At 37.0% G+C, this 22,965-nt stretch overlaps 3 protein-coding genes and 1 pseudogene across 8 annotated transcripts; 2 read left to right on the forward strand and 2 right to left on the reverse strand.

Annotated features, from left to right (window-relative positions):
- On the forward strand, window positions 1-8,640 carry LOC125205367 (P-loop containing nucleoside triphosphate hydrolases superfamily protein). 3 transcript variants are annotated; one of them, XM_089061147.1, is made up of 25 exons: window positions 46-80; window positions 202-259; window positions 741-993; window positions 1,088-1,185; window positions 1,455-1,544; window positions 1,975-2,027; window positions 2,495-2,560; window positions 2,644-2,697; window positions 3,313-3,372; window positions 3,705-3,783; window positions 4,200-4,267; window positions 4,380-4,442; window positions 4,562-4,666; window positions 4,927-5,031; window positions 5,246-5,353; window positions 5,429-5,575; window positions 5,680-5,862; window positions 5,972-6,130; window positions 6,218-6,451; window positions 6,647-6,787; window positions 6,874-6,993; window positions 7,084-7,134; window positions 7,418-7,465; window positions 7,559-7,762; window positions 7,864-8,640. In XM_089061147.1, the coding sequence occupies exons 3-25, from the start codon at window positions 749-751 to the stop codon at window positions 8,407-8,409; spliced, it is 3,027 nt and encodes a 1,008-aa protein (XP_088917273.1). In that variant the 5' UTR covers window positions 46-80; window positions 202-259; window positions 741-748; the 3' UTR covers window positions 8,410-8,640. The 3 variants fall into 3 exon arrangements, with proteins under 3 accessions (XP_047960210.2, XP_088917273.1, XP_047960208.2); XM_048104253.2 differs by lacking the exon at window positions 202-259 and having other exon boundaries at window positions 1-80; XM_048104251.2 differs by lacking the exons at window positions 46-80; window positions 202-259 and adding an exon at window positions 307-567.
- A 515-nt stretch (window positions 8,641-9,155) lies between these two features.
- Window positions 9,156-11,422, reverse strand: LOC125203660 (uncharacterized; annotated as a pseudogene). 3 transcript variants are annotated; one of them, XR_016132435.1, is made up of 2 exons: window positions 11,265-11,422; window positions 9,156-9,967 (listed from the first exon to the last, which is right to left on the reverse strand). The product of XR_016132435.1 is annotated as an uncharacterized LOC125203660, transcript variant X1 (transcript). The 3 variants fall into 3 exon arrangements; XR_016132437.1 differs by having other exon boundaries at window positions 9,156-9,955; window positions 11,265-11,418; XR_016132436.1 differs by having other exon boundaries at window positions 9,156-9,978; window positions 11,265-11,417.
- A 2,180-nt stretch (window positions 11,423-13,602) lies between these two features.
- Window positions 13,603-14,141, forward strand: LOC148923297 (uncharacterized). Its single transcript, XM_089060756.1, has 2 exons — window positions 13,603-13,971; window positions 14,049-14,141. The coding sequence occupies exons 1-2, from the start codon at window positions 13,603-13,605 to the stop codon at window positions 14,139-14,141; spliced, it is 462 nt and encodes a 153-aa protein (XP_088916882.1).
- A 2,218-nt stretch (window positions 14,142-16,359) lies between these two features.
- Window positions 16,360-21,063, reverse strand: LOC125203946 (DNA (cytosine-5)-methyltransferase CMT3-like). The gene is made up of 21 exons (XM_048102473.2): window positions 20,795-21,063; window positions 20,669-20,715; window positions 20,499-20,589; window positions 20,282-20,389; window positions 20,078-20,197; window positions 19,898-19,994; window positions 19,612-19,790; window positions 19,457-19,522; window positions 19,136-19,375; window positions 18,839-18,897; window positions 18,674-18,740; window positions 18,257-18,586; window positions 18,112-18,180; window positions 17,952-18,035; window positions 17,768-17,855; window positions 17,453-17,574; window positions 17,227-17,331; window positions 17,112-17,155; window positions 16,975-17,044; window positions 16,800-16,903; window positions 16,360-16,723 (listed from the first exon to the last, which is right to left on the reverse strand). Exons 1-21 carry the CDS (start codon window positions 20,963-20,965, stop codon window positions 16,546-16,548), a joined length of 2,439 nt encoding a protein of 812 aa, XP_047958430.2. The 5' UTR covers window positions 20,966-21,063; the 3' UTR covers window positions 16,360-16,545.
- Between the last annotated feature and the right edge of the window lie 1,902 nt (window positions 21,064-22,965).

The following is a 22,965-nucleotide window of genomic DNA, read 5'->3' on the forward strand; positions in this document are numbered from 1 at the left end:
TACATTTGTAGACACAACTGGCACGGCATTTTGGGTCACGAAGTGTAGTGGTGTGCCCTCATTCTGTCTCTCCTTTCTCGGTAAAACTCAAAAACACACACTCTCTCTCCGACCTTGTTTTTTCCAGTTTTTTATAATCTGCATATGAACTCTCTTCTCCAAATTAAAAAAAAAATTATTAATTGACCAAATTGAGTACAGAAGTTCAACTGCTTCACCACTAGCATCCTGCCTTTAACCAAAGAGCATCGCTTCCAAGGCAAGCATTAAATCAAAATTTATCAATAAGCTTTCTATTTTCCGTTTATTTTTTCGGTGGTTTTCTCTCTCACGCGCGCACGCACACGGAGGGGAAGAGAGAGAGAGATGTGAAATATTCTTTATTGTTGATAACGATAATGATGATGCTTCCTTAGAACTCACCTGATCTTTTGAAAAGATCTGGATATTTATTTAATTTTCTCTCGATTTGGATATTCTGCATTCGAGTATAAATTGACATCTGTTTTCTGTTTAATTGTACCAATGTCTTGTGCTGAGCTGAAGAGGAGTTACTGATTTTATTAGGTATTCTGAAATTTCTCTTCAGCTGAGCTGCATTGTGCGTTCTGGCTTTGAATAATTTTATTCGTTGAATTTTGGGGAAACTTTCTTCTGTTTATTTCTGCTTTTACGTTGCTCTTGTTCAAAGCCTTTACGAATCGGTGCGTTGATTTGATTCGGTTGTTTTCATTTTAAAGGTAAAGAAATGGCTTATAGACAAGGATTGACACTGAAAAAACCTAGTCAAAGAGCTACAGCCAATAACAATTCTTCCGCGTCGTCGACGACATCATCATCTCGCCAGTTTCCGGAGCCTTCCATAGACTGCCTGAGTTCGCCGGCATCGTCATCTGCACGAAGTAAACCTCAGTATACATACTCTGAAAGTGTTTTGGATGTTGAGAGGTCTAAAGAGAATGTTACAGTCACAGTGCGGTTTCGACCACTCAGGTATATTAATGAAAGCTATGTTTGCGAAATTGAAGACATCAGCTTTGGCTTTAGTATGATCCCATGGTGAATTTCTGAGTTTCTACTTGTGTAGTCCGAGGGAAATCCGACAAGGAGAGGAGATTGCGTGGTATGCAGATGGGGAAACTATTGTGAGGAACGAGCATAATCCATCAATTGCTTACGCATATGGTAATATCTAGAGTTGAATTATTGCACTGATTCTATATTCATTACACAATTCCGGACTAAGTTTTCTTCTTTTTGGAGGTGGAGAATAGTTTTGTTAGGATATCTCATGAACTCTAGTATATTAGTAGTAATATTTTTTTTGTCCTCAACAAGTCTGATTATACATTAAACTTCAACCACTGATAATCTGTGAAGCATCTGTTTCTTACCCCCTAAAGTCTGAACAGACATTAAATTTCTTCTGTTTCACTATGTATAATGATTTCCAGATCGAGTATTTGGTCCAACCACCACAACGAGGCATGTATATGATGTTGCTGCACAGCATGTTGTTAATGGTGCAATGGAAGGAATCAACGGTATGTTTTTGTCTGGTTGATATCTTTTAGTTTTTAGTTACATGATCTTCTGTTTGCTTTGACTTGGATAGGACCTTCTTGTTTAAAACTTGCAACTAAATTATTCATCATAAGGAAGATGCTGACCTTAAAAGAAGTGATCCGGCATGTAAGGACAATAGAACTTGAAAATATAGTGTTTTATTGGTGGTTGTTTATTTATTGCTGAGGGTTTATACTTGCTTGACTAAATTTATGAGGATACAACTGTAACCATGACACATAGTAATTTATTTACATGCTAAAATGTCCTTACTTACTCTTTACATAGTAAAAGAATAGTTATTATCTTTCATGAGAAAGATAACAGTAGACTTTTTTGTTGTTTCCTATACTGACCCGATCTTCTTAATGGTAGCCATTTCATCTTTTTCATTTTCTTCAATTACAGGTACTATGTTTGCTTATGGGGTCACTAGCAGTGGAAAGACTCATACCATGCATGTAAGGAAATTTCTTCTGGCTTGCATTAAGTTTGTCTACAGTTTAACTTGTTAAAGTTAGAAAGTTCTATTTGATTTTTCTTGGTACCTTCTAGTTATTCCTGTGCTTCCTAAATTGATGGTACTATTAGGTTACATGTCTTCATAAAACCAGATTTTCAATATTAATAATCAAGCACAAGGCTGGCTAGAAGTGAATTCAACTTGATATCCAGCCATATTACTTCCTCACACATCCGTTTTCACATGTATGTAACATCTTTACATAGTAGCCACATGGAAGTGTAAAGGGTTTGTGTTAGATGTATGGCCTATGTTAATTAATGTGTCTTGATAGTAAGCTTAATGTTTCTCATATTGCATACTTGGCCGTATCACATTTGCATCAGGTGCTCTCATGTGAAAACCTCACCATCTCTTTGCTGCACTTACATCAGAAACTAAGAATTAGATAATGTTATTCTATAGGGTGATCAAAGGTCTCCTGGTATCATCCCTTTGGCTGTAAAAGACGCTTTCAGCATTATTCAAGAGGTATCAAAACTTACTTGGTGGTATTGCTTTCTTCTGTATTATGTTCCGATGTTATTGGTTGCATTGTCTTGTGACATCCGCAGACTCCAACTCGGGAATTTCTCCTTCGTGTTTCATATTTGGAAATCTACAATGAGGTATGATTCTAATCAATCTTCAGCTTCCTGGATTCATGAACACTGTTTGCTGTACCTAATCTTACTACTATCATGCAAGTGTTTGTTTTGAAGCAAATATCTAGAATAAAATGGTCTGGTATAAGATGTCAGAAAAATATCTAGGATCCACCGTTTTCAGCCAACAATTACACTTATGGGTTCAATAGTCTCCTTTGAACACACCTTGTTATCCTTCTAAAACTTTGCCGTATGTGCAGCCTATGGCTTCCCAATCTTCCCTGTTATTTCAACTAAATCAGTTATAAGAAACAATTTTATCATTTCCTTTGTTTCTTGGCTTCTATCAACCCTAAGATGTGTGTGACCATGTGAGTTTGTTGGGCTCTCAAGAAAGCTTTGCTACTGGCTTTTGTCCATACTGTAAGTAGTAATACTGGAACTTGTGTGCCCCTGATGCGGTGATGCCTAGCATTTTCTATCATACTTTTCTCTTTTCTATTGCAAGTAGATACTTTTGGTACAGTGGTACTATTGTGTGTGTGTGTGTGTATGTGTGTGATTTATATTTCTTTAGTTTCCATTTAAAACTAGTCCACTTCCTTAGGGTTCTGTTTAATGCCTTTATATTATTAGGTTGTTAATGATTTGCTGAACCCTGCGGGACAAAATTTGAGAATTAGAGAAGATGCACAGGTAATATTTTCACTCATTTTAAATTGGGAGATCTCCTTTAGTATATTTGACGAATTATGTTCTGTGATTTGTGAATTCATTTTCTGATATAATAAGCTCGTGACTTATTTTACTTCAAGTTATCTACTTCTCCTTTTAGAAGAACCAAATTGGAAATGAATCTGAACTTGACCACCAAGTTCACTATTCAGTCTCAATAGTTTATCCAAAGACCAATAACCCTATTATGACAAGGACATATCTGAATTTATGATTTCATGTCAGTAACAATTCATGATTTCTGTCTACTGATATTTTACTAATTTCTAGAAAATTTGCCCGATTGGTTGTAGGGAACCTTTGTTGAAGGAGTTAAGGAGGAAGTTATATTATCCCCAGCACATGCTCTATCCCTTATTGCAGCAGGAGAAGGTAACACTTGGCATCTTTGATGTGGCATAGCGCATGCTCTATTTAACGAATCTCTTCTTTCACATGTAGGTTCCCTGGTTATTAATTTATGCTAAGGGATGCAAGGTTCTTTTGTTTTGTGTGCCATACTATTTTAACTGAAGACCAACATCCTGTTTGGTCACTTCCATTTTCAAATGCTTCAATATAAGATAAAAAAATTTTAGCACCTCATAATGGACTGAGGGCTGGATTCACTTTATTGTATTTCTTAGTTTGTCATGATACCCTAGGCCTTCTCTATCTGTGGTTATGCTGAAGTTAGCTATATTATGATTGCTAATGATAAAAGATTCATGTTTCAATCTGGTGGAATTATGAAGTAAGTAACATTTTAATTTATGTCAAAAAGTTGTGTTTCTTGTTCCATTCTGCAGAGCACAGACATGTGGGTTCAACAAATTTCAATTTGCAAAGCAGTAGAAGTCATACAATCTTCACACTGGTATTCAGTTATTTGCTAAGCTTAAATTTCTTAAATGCAAATTTTAGTGGTCTTTTCCTCTCATCCGTTCCATGATTCTACTGGCAGTATGATAAAATTGTTTGCTTTGCAGACTATAGAAAGTAGCCCTTGTGGTGAATACTCAGAAGGCGAGGCTGTTACCTTGTCACAATTGGTATTTGTTTTTCCTTCATCTACTTCCCTAAAAAGATTGTACGAAGATTTTACTGAACTGTTCTGTCCTTATGGTATTAATTGTTTCAGTAACTCTTCCTTTCTAAATTATATTGGCAGAACCTGATTGATTTAGCTGGTTCTGAGAGCTCAAAGGCCGAAACAACAGGCTTGCGTAGAAAAGAGGGTTCATACATCAACAAGAGCTTGTTAACTCTTGGAACTGTAAGTCCTAGATCTTTGTGATTATTCTTTTATATTGTCCCTAGACAAACTTATCATTCTCGTGCACACACTATTCCTGACACCAACCGGTACACACTCCTTGACACAAATGGGATGAAGATACACATGCTTAAATCTGGTGGCCGGAGTTTTTGCATTGCCAATCATTTTAACCTTTTGTAGATTTAATCCTTTGTGATTTGTTTGTGTAATCAAAATATAATGTTTGTTCGTGATGATGCAATCTGTGGCTGCAATAGGTTATCTCAAAATTAACGGATGGGAAATCAATGCATGTCCCTTATAGAGACTCCAAATTGACGAGGCTTCTCCAGTCCTCACTCAGTGGCCAAGGACGTGTATCTGTAAGAGTTCAAGCCTGTATATCTGTTGTAAATTGATATCTGTTTTGTCTATCTTAATGATTCTAGCAAAGTAGCAATAGATGTCTTGTTGTTCTAATTTGAAGGGTGTAATCTTCTGGACTGCAAAGATTTAGCTAAATTAATCTGGCGACCACTTTTAATTGGTTCTGTCAGAAGAAAAAAAATAGTCTCATCTTACACATGTTCGATTCAGCTGATTTGCAATATTACTCCCTCGTCAAGCAATTCTGAGGAGACACATAACACATTGAAGTTTGCGCATCGAGCAAAACATATTGAAATTCAAGCAGCGCAAAACAAGGTATGTTCAGTATAGATATCACATTGTAACACCTTTTTAAAATTGTCCCATTGAAGCAATCCTGTGATCGTGCAGATAATCGATGAGAAATCATTAATTAAGAAGTACCAATACGAAATCCGCTGTTTGAAGGAAGAACTGGAACAACTGAAAAGAGGCATAATCACAGTTCCACAAATAAAAGACAGTGCAGAAGGTGATATTATGCTTCTGAAACAAAAGGTGATTCTCTATGCCCAAGGTTGATCAGGAATAATCTTAGTTTTACAGAATATTTTTGTTATATCGACTGATGGCTACATGTTATGGTGGTTTGGCCCCTACAGCTAGAAGATGGTCAAGTGCGATTGCAGTCAAGACTGGAACAAGAAGAAGAAGCTAAAGCTGCATTAATGAGCAGAATACAAAGGCTGACTAAATTGATTCTTGTATCTACCAAAACTTCCCAATCACCTAAATTTTCTCAACGATCAGGACCAAGAAGAAGACATTCCTTTGGAGAAGAAGAGGTTTTATGTACCTTCCGCATTCCTTTCTTTCCATCATCTGGGAATGTGGGTGGGTGATTAGAACTTATGTCATTCCATGATAAAGTGTTCCTTTGTTTTGATGTTACAGCTGGCTTATCTTCCACACAGACGACGTGATCTTGTCCTGGATGATGAAAGTGTGGATACGTATGTTCCTCTTGATAGTAGTGCCGAGACTGTGGATGAAAAATTGAGAGAAGAGAAAAGGACCAAGAAGACTGGATTGCTTAGTTGGTTAAAACCTCGGGTGTGTGAGATACCATTTACTTATAAGAAATGTTGCTTTTTGACTGAGTCACTGACCTTGCTTTGTACATGGATCACTACTCACTAGAAACGTGATAGTGGCATAGGAGCCTTGGCAAGCTCTAGCGACAAGTCAAGTGGCGTCAAGTCAACAAGTAGTCCTTCAACACCTCAAGCTGATAGCACAAATAGTCACATGGAAGCCAGACATTCACATTCTTTACCCTCAGATAACACTCCTGTTGATCAAATATCTGATATGAAGCATACTGAAGAAGTGTTTGAACCTGATGATACATATCTGGGGCAAGAGACTTCACTGGTATGCCATAAAGAACTGTTGTTTGTTCTCTGTGAACTCTGCTTATTTAATTCTAATGACAGTTTAAAACAGCTCATATCTCTGATATTGTGCGGTCAACTTGCAATCCTCTTCATTTGTTTTATAATTTTATATGTGGTGCGACATTGATCAACTTTTGGATTGCCTTCTTTTCCATTGTATACTTCTTATCAGGGCATTGTGAAGACTATGGATGAAATTGACTTACTGAGTGAGCAGCAAAAAATTTTGTCGGGTGAAGTGGGACTGCACATGAGTGCCTTAAAACGATTGTCAGAGGAGGCTGCTCAAAATCCTAAGAATGAACATCTCCATGTAACTTTCTTGAACCTGTATTATTATGTTTAAAATTCACTTTGGACATCCATCCTAGAGTATATCTGGTATATTTTCTATTTCAGGCGGAGATAAGAAATTTAAAAGAAGAATTTCACCAAAAAAGCAATCAGATTGCTTCACTGCAGCAGCAAATTGACTCCGTCATTCCTTATGCTGGACAGGACAAACTGGAGGAATCGCTGGTATTTTAAGATTTTATCAATTTTAGACACTTCTGTAGTACTTTAACTCATGTGTGTATAGTAACTATTATTTCACAATTCACACTGCAGTCAGTAGCTGATTTGGTGACGCAGTTAAATGAGAAGGCACTTGAACTTGAGGTAATTAATTGTATATGTGAGCTCTAACTATCTGCAACACTGCTGAAAAAAGTTAGCTTGTCATAATACAAACTAAACGAAGTCAAATCTCCTCTTTATGGGAATATTACAGCATTTATTAATTTATTTGGATAGGAGTGGTCTGGTCCCTATTTCTCAAAGTCTTTGACTGTAGTAATTATAAGGAAGCTGGATTTGCCCTGTCGATTTAATCGAAACACTCACTATGTTAATCATTTTATGATGTTTTCACCAAAATTTATGCACATCAACTTGTTTCCAGGTCAAAACTGCAGACAATCGGGTTATCCAAGATCAACTGAACCATAAGGTGCTAAACTGGTCCATCATATTTAGAAGACAGTCTTACATCATTTGATTGAAATGTGAGAGATATTTTTCTTTCCTTTTTCGTTTTAATCAGATTGCTGAGTGTGAAGAGTTGAAAGAGACTATTGTCTCATTGAGAGAACAGCTATCCGATGTCGTTGAACAGAGAAACTTATTCCCATTGACCGGTCCTTTGCAAGGCTTTTCTGAAAGCGGAAACCTGCATATGGGATATCAAATTGGTAGAGAAAATTCAGTGCCGAGGGATTCAAATGGCACGTTGGTTCTACAAGCTCAGGTTCCAATCTTTCTTTTCCCTTCCGGCCTTCCCTGAACTATCAATTAATATAATATAAGATACTCCATACTAATCTTGTGCTATTTTTTCACATCTCTTAGGCAAGTAGGATTGAAGAACTAGAAAATAAATTAGCTGAACTGACAGCGTCAAGGGAAGATCTAGAACAACGGAACCAGAAACTTGCAGAGGAGAGTTCATATGCAAAGGGATTAGCATCAGCTGCAGCAGTAGAGCTGAAGGCGCTTTCTGAAGAAGTTGCCAAGCTCATGAACCACAATGGAAGATTAGCGGCCGAGCTGGAAGCACAAAAGAAGGTACCAGCTCAGAGACGTACTGCCATTCCCAACAGGAACGGCCGGAAGGATGGTTTTAGCAAAAAACCTGATCCAGCTGTCTTAGCCTTGGAGATGAAGAAAGAATTGACTGTTAGTCGCGAAAGAGAGCATTCGTTGGAAGCTGTACTAGCAGAAAAAGATCAACACGAAGTTGAATTACAGAGGAAAGTTGAAGAATCCAAACAGAGAGAAGCCTACCTAGAGAACGAACTTGCAAACATGTGGATACTTGTGGCCAAGCTAAAGAAATCTCAAGGAGCCGAGAATGATGAATCGTCAAGGGAGAGCCTGAAGATTGATGACTCGTGAGAGTGAGATTGAGTTCGAACAAAATGATTTCAGTAGTTAGGCTTTGTAAGTGGTTGTAGGAGACGGCGAGTTTTTGGTTGTGTAGTGCTTAGGTAGTTTGCTTTCTGGGCAATGTGAGGAGCCCCTTTTTTATCAAGTGTATCTTGCCTGGCTTGGTTTGTTGTGTTCTTGGCTTGAATGGTGATTGTAAAAAGGTTGACACAGTTTCTAATGCTAATTTGTGGTGTACAATATGTAGCATCAGTTATTTCGGTCTTCAAATCCGATATCATACTAATGTTATAGGTTTATGCACAAATAAATTAAATAGTTACTTATTGATAAGTATGTTTAAGGTTAAATGGAGTAGCATTGTGGACCACTTTCTTGCATCTTCCATGTTGTTTCAATGCTGGGAAGAGATCTAACAATGAAGTGGCGTTGGCATTCAGGTAGACGAGGGTTTCATCATGGTGATCGGTAAGATACGGCAATATGTTACCAGAAGTTGAACTTGCATCATACTTAATCAATAGATGAAAAAAAGGTAGTAATTAATATCCCTCCGACACGTAGACTTTTAGGACGGCACGGGTTTTAATGCAAGATTGGTATGTAAGACATAGAAAGAAAACGTAACTGGAGTATTGTTAGTAGAGAATGTGACACACCTGATTAGACAGAAAGAAGTTGACAAAAATAAAAGTGGACTATTTTTATGGGATGAAACAAAATGAAAAGAGGTAAATTATATTGGACGAAACGAGTAGCAAAAATTTATTTCAAACACTGGTTGATTGGGATCAATAACTCAAAATTAGTAGATGTCATCACATTCCATCCCTATAGTCGAAACAAATTATATCGAGACAAATTAAACAAGAACTTACTCGAATACATAGCACAGAGCACTACTCTACTCCATCACAGCAACTCCACCAACCGCTTTGATTTTCTCTATAATGCTATTTGCCTCATCCTTTGTTACCTGCTGCTTCAGTATAACGGGTGTTTTTTCCACCAAATCTTTAGCTTCCTTCAGTCCCAGATCTGTAAAGGAACGGATCTCTTTTATCACTTTTAGTTTTGCACCTGCGTCGAATTTCTCTAACTTGATATCAAATGTGGTTTTCTCCGCCTTCTTCGCCTCAGCCTTGGACAATCCAGCACGTGCCCCGGCCTGGCTGCCCGCATCCACTCCTTCAACATCAAGTGGTACCAGCTTGGGATGGCTTACCTTGAGATGCAGATTCGGACCTATTTTCACTCGCTCTTCAAGTGGCAGGGCCGCAATTTTTTCAGCAAGCTGAACAATTTTGTCTGAAGGTGGTGGTCTAGGTCCGTATGGCTCATAGACATCTGGGTATTTGTATTTCTTAGGCTTGGATTTGGGATCTCTTGGAACAAAGTCAAGTTGAAAGCAGCGGTACTGCAAAAGGTTGTTTTTTCGACACACGACTGGGTGGCCACGAGCAAGACGATACAAAGTAGCTAGTTTCATGGTTTATGGATTGGTATAACAATTAAGTGGGTATCACCAGTGGCCTTGCAGCAACAAGATATGTATCTGTAGCTCCAACTGCAAACAAACTAGTCACTAGAATGAAGAAACCAGAAAAAAATGAAAGGCAAACTATGATCATTTTCCTTTAACTATTAAACAAAGATAAAAAAAGAAATACAAATATCTGTCACAAAGAGACACATGGAGACAAAAGCTATAAACTATCAAACAAACTGAAAAATAAATTTCCCCTTGGTTTATAAATACAAGTGAAGCAAACAAAAGAAAATGCTTTAAAGCATTCTCCAATTATGGCCAAAAAAAAAAAAAGATAAAGCAGGTCAAAAGGTTCCGAAAACCATACATGGCTGACAATCCATTAACATCTCAGGAGTTCACAACTCACACACAGAAATTATAAGGGAAAACAAATAGCAACTATAAATTGAATTGGAATGGTTAGGTGGGCACAAAATTGTGCTCTCTTAAAGAGTAGCATCTAGGGGGCGATCATTCTGTGGTTCAGATCAAAATGCCAAAAACATCTCGGCAAATGCACAAAGTAGAAACAGATGCGGTTTATAAAATAATTGCATTATAGTGTTATGGTTTACAAAAACTGAAGGAAAACAAAGTGCATTTGTCTGACATAGATATAAGTATTACACTTAAACTAAACAGAAAAAAGTATAAGACTACAACTTATGTTATGATGTGTTATAGTATCAAATTAATCATAATATTAACATAGGTTAACTAGGACCGAGCAGCAAAAATCTATCAGATAGAGAGTACGTCTTCAATTCTTAGGATTCAGAATTTAATATAAGCGATTGATTGAGGATTATTCATAAAAAAGTTGCGAAGCAACAACAGCTACTGCTTGAGTAGCTTTAGCTTCAATTGGAGCTGTGAGTCAAAACAGAGGAGATTGAATAACCTTTGTTCAATGCTTAGCTTTAGGAAAGCCGAAAGTGACAAAAACTGTAAAATCCTTGTGTGGATATTATCGTAAGTAAGAATCCTAGTCTATGAGCTTCTGAACCTCAATATCCTTAAATTATTCCTCTTCAACAATATCTAATTCACCAGTGACGCAGTCCTAAAATAAGCTTACGCTTAGTAACATGAATATTGAAAATACATCAAAAGCAGACTACGGATGCATCGATGCATCAGTTACGGCAAAATCAGACGTAAATTTCCACCCCCCCCCCCCCAAATCCGAATTCAACTACATTCAAGATCCTGTGCCTGTGCCTTTACCAACAAATCAGAACCAGTGCACCAGACAAACTCACAACTCAATCTAAACCGATATCACAGTAAAATAGGAACATTAATCAGAAGGAGAGCGAGTGGGAGAGATTACCGGAGGAATTAGGAGTTCGAGTATGTTTCGTCCTCCAAATCAAATGTGTGAGAGAGAGTGACTCCGGCTTCGCACAGAAATGTTGCGGAGTGCGGGTTGAAGATTGAAGGGAAGAAGGTGGTGAATTGGGGATTGGGGGTTTAGGCCTTAGGGGTTCGGGTTACAATTTATTTTATTTATTAGTAGAATTAATTATTAATGTTATTTTTAGTACTCAATTGCATATTCCTAGTTTCCCACTGTCCTAAAAAATTAAGAGTGAACGGTATAAAAGAGCCCTAACTTTTCGGCTTGTTGCACTGTTGATCCTTAATAAAAAAAAAATTTCATCATAGGAGTTTAACAAAATATAAAATCATAAATTAGGTATTTTCGGACAATAACACCCTTAAGCCCTTAACGGGCATTTTCGCCTATTTACTGACACCGCCTTTGCATGCACCTGCAACATGCAATTTGGCTGACATCCGCCCAATGATGTGATTGAAATGTCATGTCTCTCCTCTCTCTCTCTTGAATTTTGGCAGACGACGTTTGGCTTCCCACACGCTACATAGTGTGTGTGTACCTGATTTGAAACATATTAGATAGAATGTGAAAATTAAATCACTTATTTTTCACTTCCCTCCAATTCACTTTCACTTGCAGTCCTTTGAGTTTTGCGCTCTCTCATCTGAATCGACTCCACCACTCCAATTTCTATCTATTTTCGGCGGTGTTCAGACACCATTTTCATCAATGCCGCCTAAACAAAAACGAACTGGTACCTCTGGAGCATCCTCCTCCCGTAGTTCATCGCGGCGGAAAAAGCAACCGGCACCGCCGTCGTCTTCGTCTCCGTCTCCGCCACCGTCACTTAGACGCGCTCCGGAGGTAATCGACGTAGACCCAGAAACATGGGACATCCGCGATACTGAGTTGGAAGAAGAATACAGTAAGTTCAATTTTAAATTTCACAAATCGCCCACCTACCAATTGTGTGATTTAATTTAGGGTTTCGAAAATTGTTTGTTTTGGGAATTTGTTTTTATTTCGTTGCGTTCTACTCTGATTTTAGACTTTATGTGTGACATTTGTTGGTTTAATTTTTGGTATTTTCCTAATTTTCTAATAACCCTAACATAGGAGCATCTCGGGAGGTTTTCCGTTGCATTTCATCATGGTGGTTCACTCTTCGAAATCAATGGACAGAAGAAGTATCTTGGGGGTCACTTGACATTCGTTGACTTTTGCAATATTAACCAATTCGAGCTATTAGATCTGTCCAGTATGGTGTTGAGGTTGAGGTATGATAGGAAAACCGTCTGCGAGTTCTATTACGTTCATCCAAAGTATAATGCTGAGTGTATGGGCGTTGACATACACGGTCCGTTGATGCTCATTATTGACGACCCACATCTGGCCGCTTTTCTCGAAGTTGCGACTACTAGCACAAGGCTAGTTCACGTTTACGTCGACGAGATGACGGCGGCGGCAGCCTTACTTAAGAAGCGAAAGAAAGAAGCAGAGGAGTTTCTAAAATTTGTCAAAGATAGGAAAAAATCCAAAGTGGTGATTGAGGAGATTGACAAACCTAAAACAATTATTGTGCCCAAACCTAAACCAAAAAATAAGAGACAACAGCCGGATGAGCTTAAGAAAACAGTGTCACCATTATTGATGATTGAGTGGTACCCTAGGGATGTTGAGTTTGAAGAGCATTTGACTAAAAGTTTAGAAGACAAACGTCGGGAATGGAAGAGGGAAGAGGAGGCAACTCGTAAGAATTTGATGGAAGCATTTGCATCATGTAGTAGTGCAGAAGGAGCACAACCCGCAGCTGTTGTGGTTAAGGTTGAAGAGACTGATGCAGTAGTGGGAGTTGATGGACAGGGAGACGTACATGCATGCGTGCAAGAGGTAGATGTGTTGTTTGTGATTTATGAGTTACTCCCCCCGTCCTGGATAATTCGGGTCACTTTGACCGGGCATGGGTTTTAAGAATTGTAATGAAAAGTGGGTTGAAAAAATTAGTGGAATGTGGGTCCTACCTTTATATATTAGTTTTATAATAAAATGTGAGTAGGAATGAGTTAGTGAATATGGGATCCACTGCCAAAAATGGTAAAAGTGAAATGGAACAAATTACGTGGGACGGACGGAAATGGAAAACTGGGATGAATTATATGGGACGGAGGGAGTACATTGCAATTTACATGTTGTGAACATGCGCGATTTTACATGCTCCTGCAGACTGTGGCAGCTAACAGGGATTCCGTGCACTCATGCTATTGCAACAATCAACAAGAATGGCGAGGATGTCATGCGATACGTCTCCCGCTATTATTTGAAGTCCACTATGACGATGCTATACGAGAATGTCCTTTACCCAATCAATGGGGTGGACAATTGGCCCAAGAGTTGTGATGGTGCATTGGAACTGGCGCCTCCTAGGACAAAGCAACAGCGTGGACGACCGAAGAAATTGAGGCGTGAGGAGTCCCAGATTCGTCTTCATGCGGACGGAGGTGAGTCAATGCGACGAGCCTTCATCATGAGATGTCGCCGGTGCGGGCAAGAAGGCCATAACAGGAGGACTAGCAACAATGATCCTCGGACAGATGCTCGTGCTGAAGTTGGGGAGAGTTCACAGCAAAGTGGGTCGCGTACAACGGATAGGAGGGGGAGTAACTTGCCTGAATCATCAAACAATCGCCAAAGCCAAGAGGTAGTATTCATTACATATTCGCATAATTATTTTATACTCATACGAAGTGCTTTTTTATATCATATTATTTCTTGCAGCCTAATATTGCGGATCCGGGACCTAGCACTAGGAGCAGGACCAGGGTCAGGTCTCAGCCTCAGCGTTGTGGCCGTCGCGGTGCTCAAGATTGACAATCTTACTTACTGAAGCAGCAGTGGAACAGTTTCAAATCACCATAAAAACTTGTCTGTGTTTGGAGGTGTTTGAGATGGTTTTTTTGTCAAACAAAATGGTGCATGTATGTTGAATTGTGGTCGTTTTTGGTACGTATTTTGGTAGCAGTGATGAACTGATGTTATGTATGTTAAATTGTAGTGTTTTTGGGTAAATATTTTGGTGGCACAGATGAACTAATGATATTTTGGTAGCAATGATGAACTGATGTTTAAAACTACAAGTTATTAACGAATATTCATTTGATGGTCATCTTCGACATTTATTTTTCAGTTGTGTTCGCCAGTGTGTTATTTCATCCAAAATTGAATACCTCATTCGTGATTTATGTTATAACTTCAAATTTGAATCGTGAACTGCAGTCATGATTTATGGTATTCCATGCAAACTTATTATGTGATTTCTCTTCATAGTTTGTGTCCTGAACTTTGATTATATTGTATACGATTTTTATATTTGGTTGATAATCATATGACATCGAAAAATGAAAATTAAAACATGTTGACAAGATAATTAGATAACAAAAGACAGTACGTCCCACATACCATAGCTTTGTTACAAAAGTAGAAATATTACAATACATAACAACAAGATTGTGAATTTAATCTTTCGGGACGTTTTCGTTGTTTTAGCAATTTTCAGTGTCAAAGCTTCACACTAGTCAGTTTTCGTTGCCAATTGTAACTTCAACGATTCACACTCCTCAGTTTTTGTGTGCAATTTCTCTTCAAGAACACCTTCAATTAACGATTTGGCTCTAAGATGAGATTCGAATTGGTCTCGTTTAAGTTTCACTCTTTGAAAGTAACTGTCTTGGCTTGGGGACAGACCCGCATCAACCCATCGAAAAAACTTGCAATCATCTTCCTGCAGAAAACTTGGTGATTAAACTTTCTGCCAACAAAATTCATTTGAAATACATAATAATACAATACAAGATTTTAACCTTCCATATTGGGGAGCGATAGTAACGTCTACCCGGGTTAGCAGCCGTCCTAGATATCACAAGTTCGGCCTGAAGACAATTCACAATTTCAGAACAAGGCCAATTCCAATTGAAGCTTGACCCGTAAGATTGAGAAGAAAAAGAGGACATTGCAACAGGGCCTGAATTCAATTCAACATAACAAAATTCAAATCAGCATTGCAAGTTCGATGAAACCAAAATTCAATCCAGAATTGGAAAATAATATGCTAAAATTAATTCAATATAAAAAAAACAACAACAAATGAAATCTCCAAAAATTTGCATACTACTGTAACTTAAATCATATGCTAAAATTCTTACCACAATTGCAAAATAAAATGAATCATATGCTTAAAAAACAATAACTGTTAACTATTTGCAATTAATATTGCTCTCTAAAATGAAATCCCTCAATTTTTTGCATAGTACGGTAACCCTAAAATCTGAAATCCCTAAACCCCTAATTCGCGTTGCAAATGGTTTAGCCTAAACGGGAAGCAGTTCACTCTACAAAACATAAACAGAAGCACACTAACTCGAGTTAGGGATGCCGATTCGTGGGGTTCACAACACGATGACGGAGAAGAAAAAAACCAAAGGGGAAGAAGGTAGAACGATTGAATAGAGAGGGAGAGATAACAATTAACATAGTCTAATTCAACATCATAAGAAAGTGGAAACAAATAGTCTGTTTGATTTTTTACATCTCTTACACACCAGCTTGTAGTCACAGCATAGGTGTGCAGGGTTCTGGACGAAATTGCCCTTCAATCTATTTGGGCAATTTCGTCCGAAAATTGGCAAAATATGTAGGGTTTGTGATTTTATATTTTGTTAGACCCCTATGGTGGGATTTTTTTTGTTAGAGGTCAACGGTGCAACATGCCGAAAAGTTAGGGCTCTTTTATGCAGTTCACTCAAAAATTAAATAATTTTATTATTATAGGCTGTTTCCCAAATTTAAACAAAGTGTAAATATAAAAAATTCTCAACAAATAATAATCTTTCAATTCATAAATTTGTTGGTTTTAATTCGGATCAATATTGAGTTAAAATTTATAAAGCTTGTCAGTGATAATTGCACAACTTGTACATGAATTCAAACTTTAAAATGGGATTGAAAGGTAAGTACTAAAAAGATTGCTGAGAAAGAAGCATATGAATTGAATTTGAAACACTATACTAGTTGAGACGTTTGAAAAAGAAAGTGATCTAGCAAGAGAAAGTAGTCAGATGCAATGAATAGTGTACATCCTTTGTGAGCTCATACAAATGTCTAGAAAATCAACAGGTGGGGAGAAAAATACATGAAAAAACTAGGAAATCAGATTCCTGAAAAACTAAGATATTCCGGTTGTTTCATAGTAGTATGTATACAAACAAATGGTTGTGCACTATGAAACAAGCTCTTCTGGTTCTTGTCGAAGAGATTTCAACTCTCCAAGGCAGTCGGGGAACTTGAATGGAAGGCTCAATGGTGTTGTGTATCGTGCGCCTTGCAGCGCTTTCGCCAAGCAATAGCCTAACGGCATTGAAACAGAAAAGGAAACAGCATTTCCTATTTGCATGTACCTGTACTAACAGTAACACATTAAAATACAGAAAAGATATCAACACACTTGTTGCATATTACACTCAGAATATATACCTCTCTCTTACTGGTCCAAAAAGCTTATAGCAGTCCGGAAATCCTTGTAGCCTTGCATTTTCACGGACAGAGAGCACTCTATCTTGATTTGGATGCAGGAGAACCTATTAACAAAAACAAAATAAATTTCACACATTCCTTAGTATTATTGATGACTAACTCTCACAGTCCAAACCTGGTTATGGGGTTCAGGCCTTGTAACTACAGTGGCCACAATGTCGTCCATCCCTAGTCGACCAAAAGGCCTGTGGAAAGGTTTGGGGTTAGATAATGCATAAAAATGAGATATAGACAGCAAACACAAAACCTTACTTGCAAGACTTCCCCTCTTCAAAACTTAAGGCATAATCAGGTACCTGTTTACACATAACATGAGTTATCCTAGAATGAACCAAAGAGGATCAAATAGTTCTGCAATGATGAGTACCAGAGGTTTGCCTGACGTGCACCTAGCTCTCTCGACAGTTTCATCCAATTTTACAACTCGATCGGGTCCAACCAGTACTCCAGGTAGGTTTCTAAAGTTGGCTCCCTATAGAGATGCAACAGTCAAAACTGTTATGGAAAAATGCTGCACGGAAGCGTTGGGGACGATCCAATGGAAAAATCAATTCTATGAGCTAATATTTGGAAACAAACAAAAAATATCCAACCTTGAACTTAGGAACTTGGCAAACTCTTTCATAATCATCCTGATTCAATTTATGGGGACGATGATCATACAATATGGACTTATGTGAGTCTTGCCTTTTAGCATTAGAACAACCAAATATATCTGCAGAGAAGATGACCAAATAAAGAGAAAAGGTTAATACTCATAAATATAAACCCTTACATTCTTACTTCTTAATTGACAATGAAAGAACATTTTATTTAGGAGAGACAATTACATTCAGTCAGCTCCATCAAGTAAAAGTAAGAGGAGGTTAACTATTGCATTGAGAGTTAACCAAAAAAACTATATTAACCTTTTCTGCTCAATCGTATGTGTTTCTGATATTCAGTGCTAGGAGCTTTATCATAAGGCATTTCATCTTCCTCTGTGTTATTTGTCACCTAAAGAAACATAGGCATGAGAGAATGAGTATTATAATTTGGAACACATGTAAAAAAAAATGCATTTCACCGATTTTCAACTAATAGGGGTTGTACCGCTGGCATATCAGAAATAGCATCTCCTAGTAGAGCAGATTTATGCAACTGACAATGCTCTTCTCCATGTCCAATTATAAGTTCCTATATCAAAGTCAAAATGGTATTCAGAAAAGGTACAAATGATAGGATATTAAAGAAGACTCGGTGTATGCCACACCTTATACTCATTTACAACAACTCCTTTCTTCAGCACTTCATGTGTGGGCAGTGGAAATTGAGGCAAAATCTGGAAAATCAAAGTAACTTGTTATTGACATCAGCAGTATCAATATGCACTAGTTCATCAAGGGTATTAAACTTACCTCTGTTGGGCCAGCACCCCAAAGGAAAAAACGCATCCGGCATTGTGGAACTCCATATGCACCAGCAGCCATTATACCTAATCTGGCTTGGTAGTTCATAGAAACAAGTCGTCCAACAGCATAACTAGTCAACTGTGCTTTTGCAAATTTCAGTATATCTGTAACATTCTCCATCAACACATATCTTGGTTTTAGAAACTCCACAATGTTCATGTAGACAACGAGTTGGTGATTCTTTTTGTCCTTTAAGGGAGCACGAGCATCTCTAAATCTGTTGAAGCCACTAATTCCTTGACATGGCGGACCACCACATATAAAGTCGACATCTCCCTGACAAAGCATTAAGTAAATAAGCTACAGTAAAGGGACGAGATAAAGTTGAACTTAGCATAATCCATAGAATGGGATATAACTTACTGGTAGAGGCAATACTTTAGCTCTATAACCTCTTAAGACAAACTCCTGTATTCTTTCTTCACAGTTACTTTTTTCATAAAAAAAAGAATATGAGATAAGATGGTTAGAAATATAAAGATACTACAATTTAGCCATAGTGATTGGTGGGAAGAATATTATTTATACCTTAGGCCCTCAACAGGCTCCCAAGTATCATCGGCACGGCCATAACCTTTCCAGCGTACCTAGCAGTTTAAAAATCAGAGTTAGCTGAAAAGATAGCAAAAAAAGCAATTTCCCTTTGCTCTGTGAGCCTTTTATCTTTGCAAAACCAAATGTTCTTACTCCTCTTGGGTTAAATGATAATAAAAACTTAGTACAAGTATAATTCCATTAACCATATTTTACATATAATAGCTCCTGCAAGAATTGTATGCTATTTAACAAGATTAAGGAAGGTACCTGGAATATTAAAGAAAGTACCTGGAAATATAGACCAGTTTTTTTGTTCTTATTTGGATCCCCATAGCAAATTGCAAGCAACTTCTGCACTTCATACTCCCCTTCAGATGGAACCACTCCATCGTCAACTTCAGATTCATCACTGTCTGAACCTTGAGGCTCTAGTTCAATGTCTTTTGATCCCACCACATTGAACTTTTTGCAGAGGCTTTCCCATTCTTTTAGTAGAAGAAAAAAATTCTCTGCATCTTCATTTCTTACCTGGAAAATTCGCTAACATTTGCTTCATACTGCCAAGATAGTAATAACCATTTGCAACTCAACATAAATGTGACAGACTACCTCAGTATTTGGGTGGTTATATTTTATACTCTCACACGCATAGGAGTTAAAATCAACAGCCCACTTCTGTTTATCAAAGGAAAGCATCAAGTGAAAACAATGATAAAATATCAAGAAAAGTTTGCAGTTGCTAGTTCTGGTCATTTTTTTCGTACCGTGACAATTTTCTCTCCGAGCAAAGATGCACCAATACCAAGTCCAGTGGACATTGCACCACAACCACAGTACAAATCCAATAAAGTGACTTCTGATCGCTGGGAATCTTCTAGAGATTTTTGGACATCAGGAGTTTTTGTTTCCATCGCTTCATTAATTAATGATAAGTCATTTATGTCTGCATTTTTGTTTTTTTCCAAAAAAATATGACATTAACAACAAAAAGTGGAAAAAAGGGAGAAAGAAACTGTAATTCATTCACATAAGTTCTCTTGAAAAAGGTACCTTTTCTTAAACTTGAAAAGGCATGTGGGAAAGTGTACATCATATCAACATAAAGATCACAGGATGCCATGGATTCTTCTCTTGCATCAGCAGACATCTGCTCAAAGATTGCAGCTTGATAAAAATTAAGTGGCTAAAAGGAAAATGTCAAAATGACAAATTTATCACTATGTTCCTTACATCTGGTGCAAGCTGGTTAATTTTAGCTTTTTTAGTGACACAGCTTAGCGGATTGTCATCCTTTATGTCCGAGTAAACGACTCGTCTTGCATCAATGAGGTAATCTTGATCCTTTATAACCTGAAAGCAAAAATGCAAAAGTGATTTTGCCATATAGCTTAAGCAGTTTCAAAAGCCAATCCATTATAAAGAAAGTTGCCGCACCGTATCTTTGGCTCGATAAAACCATTGGGTGCAAATATACATCTCACCACTTGTGGTTTGAAACATTTCCACAATCTTTGCAATAAAATCAGGTTCACCTTCTGAAGACTGTAGGTACCCAAATCAAGATTAATTAGTATATGGTGTAAGGAGTGACTACTAGCAAATCATAATTTAATATTCCAATCCCAATCTTAGGAAATAAAAGAAGAATAACCTGAATAAAAGCATTGTCAAAGAGTTCAAACTCCACCCCATCAACGGTAGCTCTAGTATAGTGGGATTTAGCTTGAAAAAGTTCCTTTTCCCTATAAAAGAAAAAAAAAATGAGAAAAGGAGAGACCAACATAATGGCACAAGAATGGGGGATTAATGAGCTACGCTTACTCGGTCGAGCCATCTGATAATGTAACGGTAACTGTAGCTTTGGCTTGCTGTAAAACGAAAAACAAGAAAAACGGTAATGGGCTATTGCGAAAACAGCCAAACTGAAAATGAAGGGCTAATTTGAACCTTAGTTTGATATCTGTGAGGCCATCTTGATTTGGCTTCGTCGGAGGGGAGTGGAGCGCTGAAGAAACCAAGATCGGTCACGTCTGGCGTCGATCTCTTCGGCTTCTTCGGTGACGCAGCAGGTGCAGGCGCCGGGGATGTTGGCTCCGTTCGCTTTTTACCTCTTCCCATTCTCTCTCTGTAGTGTATTCTGAGAGAGAGAGAGGGTTGTATACAGTATTGGGAGGAAGAAAAAGAGGGCTATTTTGAAGAAGATGAAAATTTTAAAACAAGAGTCAGCGGGAAAAGTAGAGCGTCCATGTGTTTTTAAAATGACAAATACATTTAATTTTAGATTTATTGCAAGTACATGAACCCGAGGCCAACAGGCAAATTCATTTTAGAGATTTTAATCGGAATGTTAATATTAATACTAATTCCATTCACCATTAAATATTAATATTAGTACTACTCCATTCACCCGAGGAGTATCTTTTTGTCTTTCGAAATTTTTAGCATTAAATTACATGTTTTATTTGATTCTTATTACAGTGGAGTAGTAGTATTTGATAAGTAGGTTATATATTTTATGAATTCATTCCATTTATATTTTGAAAATGAGTACTTCTCTCTCTTACAATTTTAAAATCTTTTTGGATCGCTGATCTATAAATCTATCTATAAAAATATAAAAGGAGTGTTTTGAGAATAATTAGTCATTAATAATATAAAAAGGTTTTTTTAATATATTTACTATATTATTAAATATAAATATTGTGTAACCTAAATGAAATATTAATACTATGACTCTATTTTTTCATGATTAACTACAAACTAATGATATTCATTGCCACTTACCCACTAACCTATTAATTTTGATATTTACATAGTCATCAAATTATGAAGAGATCAATTTAAATATGTACGTGGATGTACAAGTCAACAATCTTGAAGATTATGGCCGGGCTTCTTGCTCCAGACAAGGTAATCTTGATTCTTCCAAGTTCGTTCCTTTCATTTGATATTATTATTATTGATAGAAGCTAATTTAGATTGGGATTGAATATCTTCTTGTGGTCTCTCATTAATTATGAACAACTAGGGTGAGGTATTGATTCGCGGGAGAAGACGACACGGGTTGATCTGTGATGAGGAACTATCTGGCCTAAGAATTGGCTTGGTGAGACAACATTGTTTGCACCTCCTCAATTATTTAAGTGATTCTAGTCTAGACAGTTCTTTAATCTACTGCCCAATGTAACATGTTTTTCAGAGTGCTGCACTTTTTGATTCTCTCACTGTTCGTGAAAATGTCGGGTTTCTGTTGTAAGATATTTGTCTTTATAATTAGTTTTTGCTTCATTGTTATCAACTGTATCTCATGTTTAAGTTATTGGTACAATAAATTGCTATTGTATAAATTTGTGATTTTAGAACTTGAAATAATATTGTTTCTCATTCGGTATATATGTTATTTTTTTCTCTGTCTGATTTTATATTTTCTAATAATTGTTTTTTATTCTATATATTTATGATTTCAGATTTCATACAATGATATTTTTATGAATTTGTAAAATTATTTTACAGTATAAAATAAGTTTAAATAAAAAAAATGGATCGTGCATTGCACGTGGGTGATACTAGTGGAATAGTAAATGGTGGATGAAGGGAATATTTGGTATTAGCGGGAAATGAGACTCCTTGACATTAAAACTAATTTCAATCTATGATTCTATTTTAATGTCCCGTCGATAAAGAAAAAAGGTCAATTAAACGCGTATTAATTGTTCTACACCCTCTTCCCTATTTTCATTTTTGTTCGTCCCCAAAAATTTGCCATCATTCACTTTCAGTAGTGGACTCTACATTCTACTAACTCATTAACACTCACATTCTATTATTAAACTAATAAATAAAAGTATGATTCACATTCCAATTCCATTAACTTTTTTCAGCTTATTTTCTATTACATTTCTTAAAACACATGTCGGATCAAATGGTGACAAATTATTAAGAATGGATGGAGTACTCAATTTCTTAGGAATTCATTGTTATTTATAATTATATAGACTAATTTGATGTTTAAAAGTCTATGCTTCTTAAATTGCAGTGTAATAGTTACCTGAATTTAGTAAAGATTTTGCTGTGTGAGTACTACTCACTCCGTCCGTGAATAAGAGTTACGGTTCATA

The sequence above is a fragment of the Salvia hispanica genome, chromosome 6, assembly GCF_029641045.1.
Source record: "Salvia hispanica isolate PSC_SH4W2 chromosome 6, Shi_PSC_v1, whole genome shotgun sequence".
NCBI lineage: Eukaryota > Viridiplantae > Streptophyta > Magnoliopsida > Lamiales > Lamiaceae > Salvia > Salvia hispanica.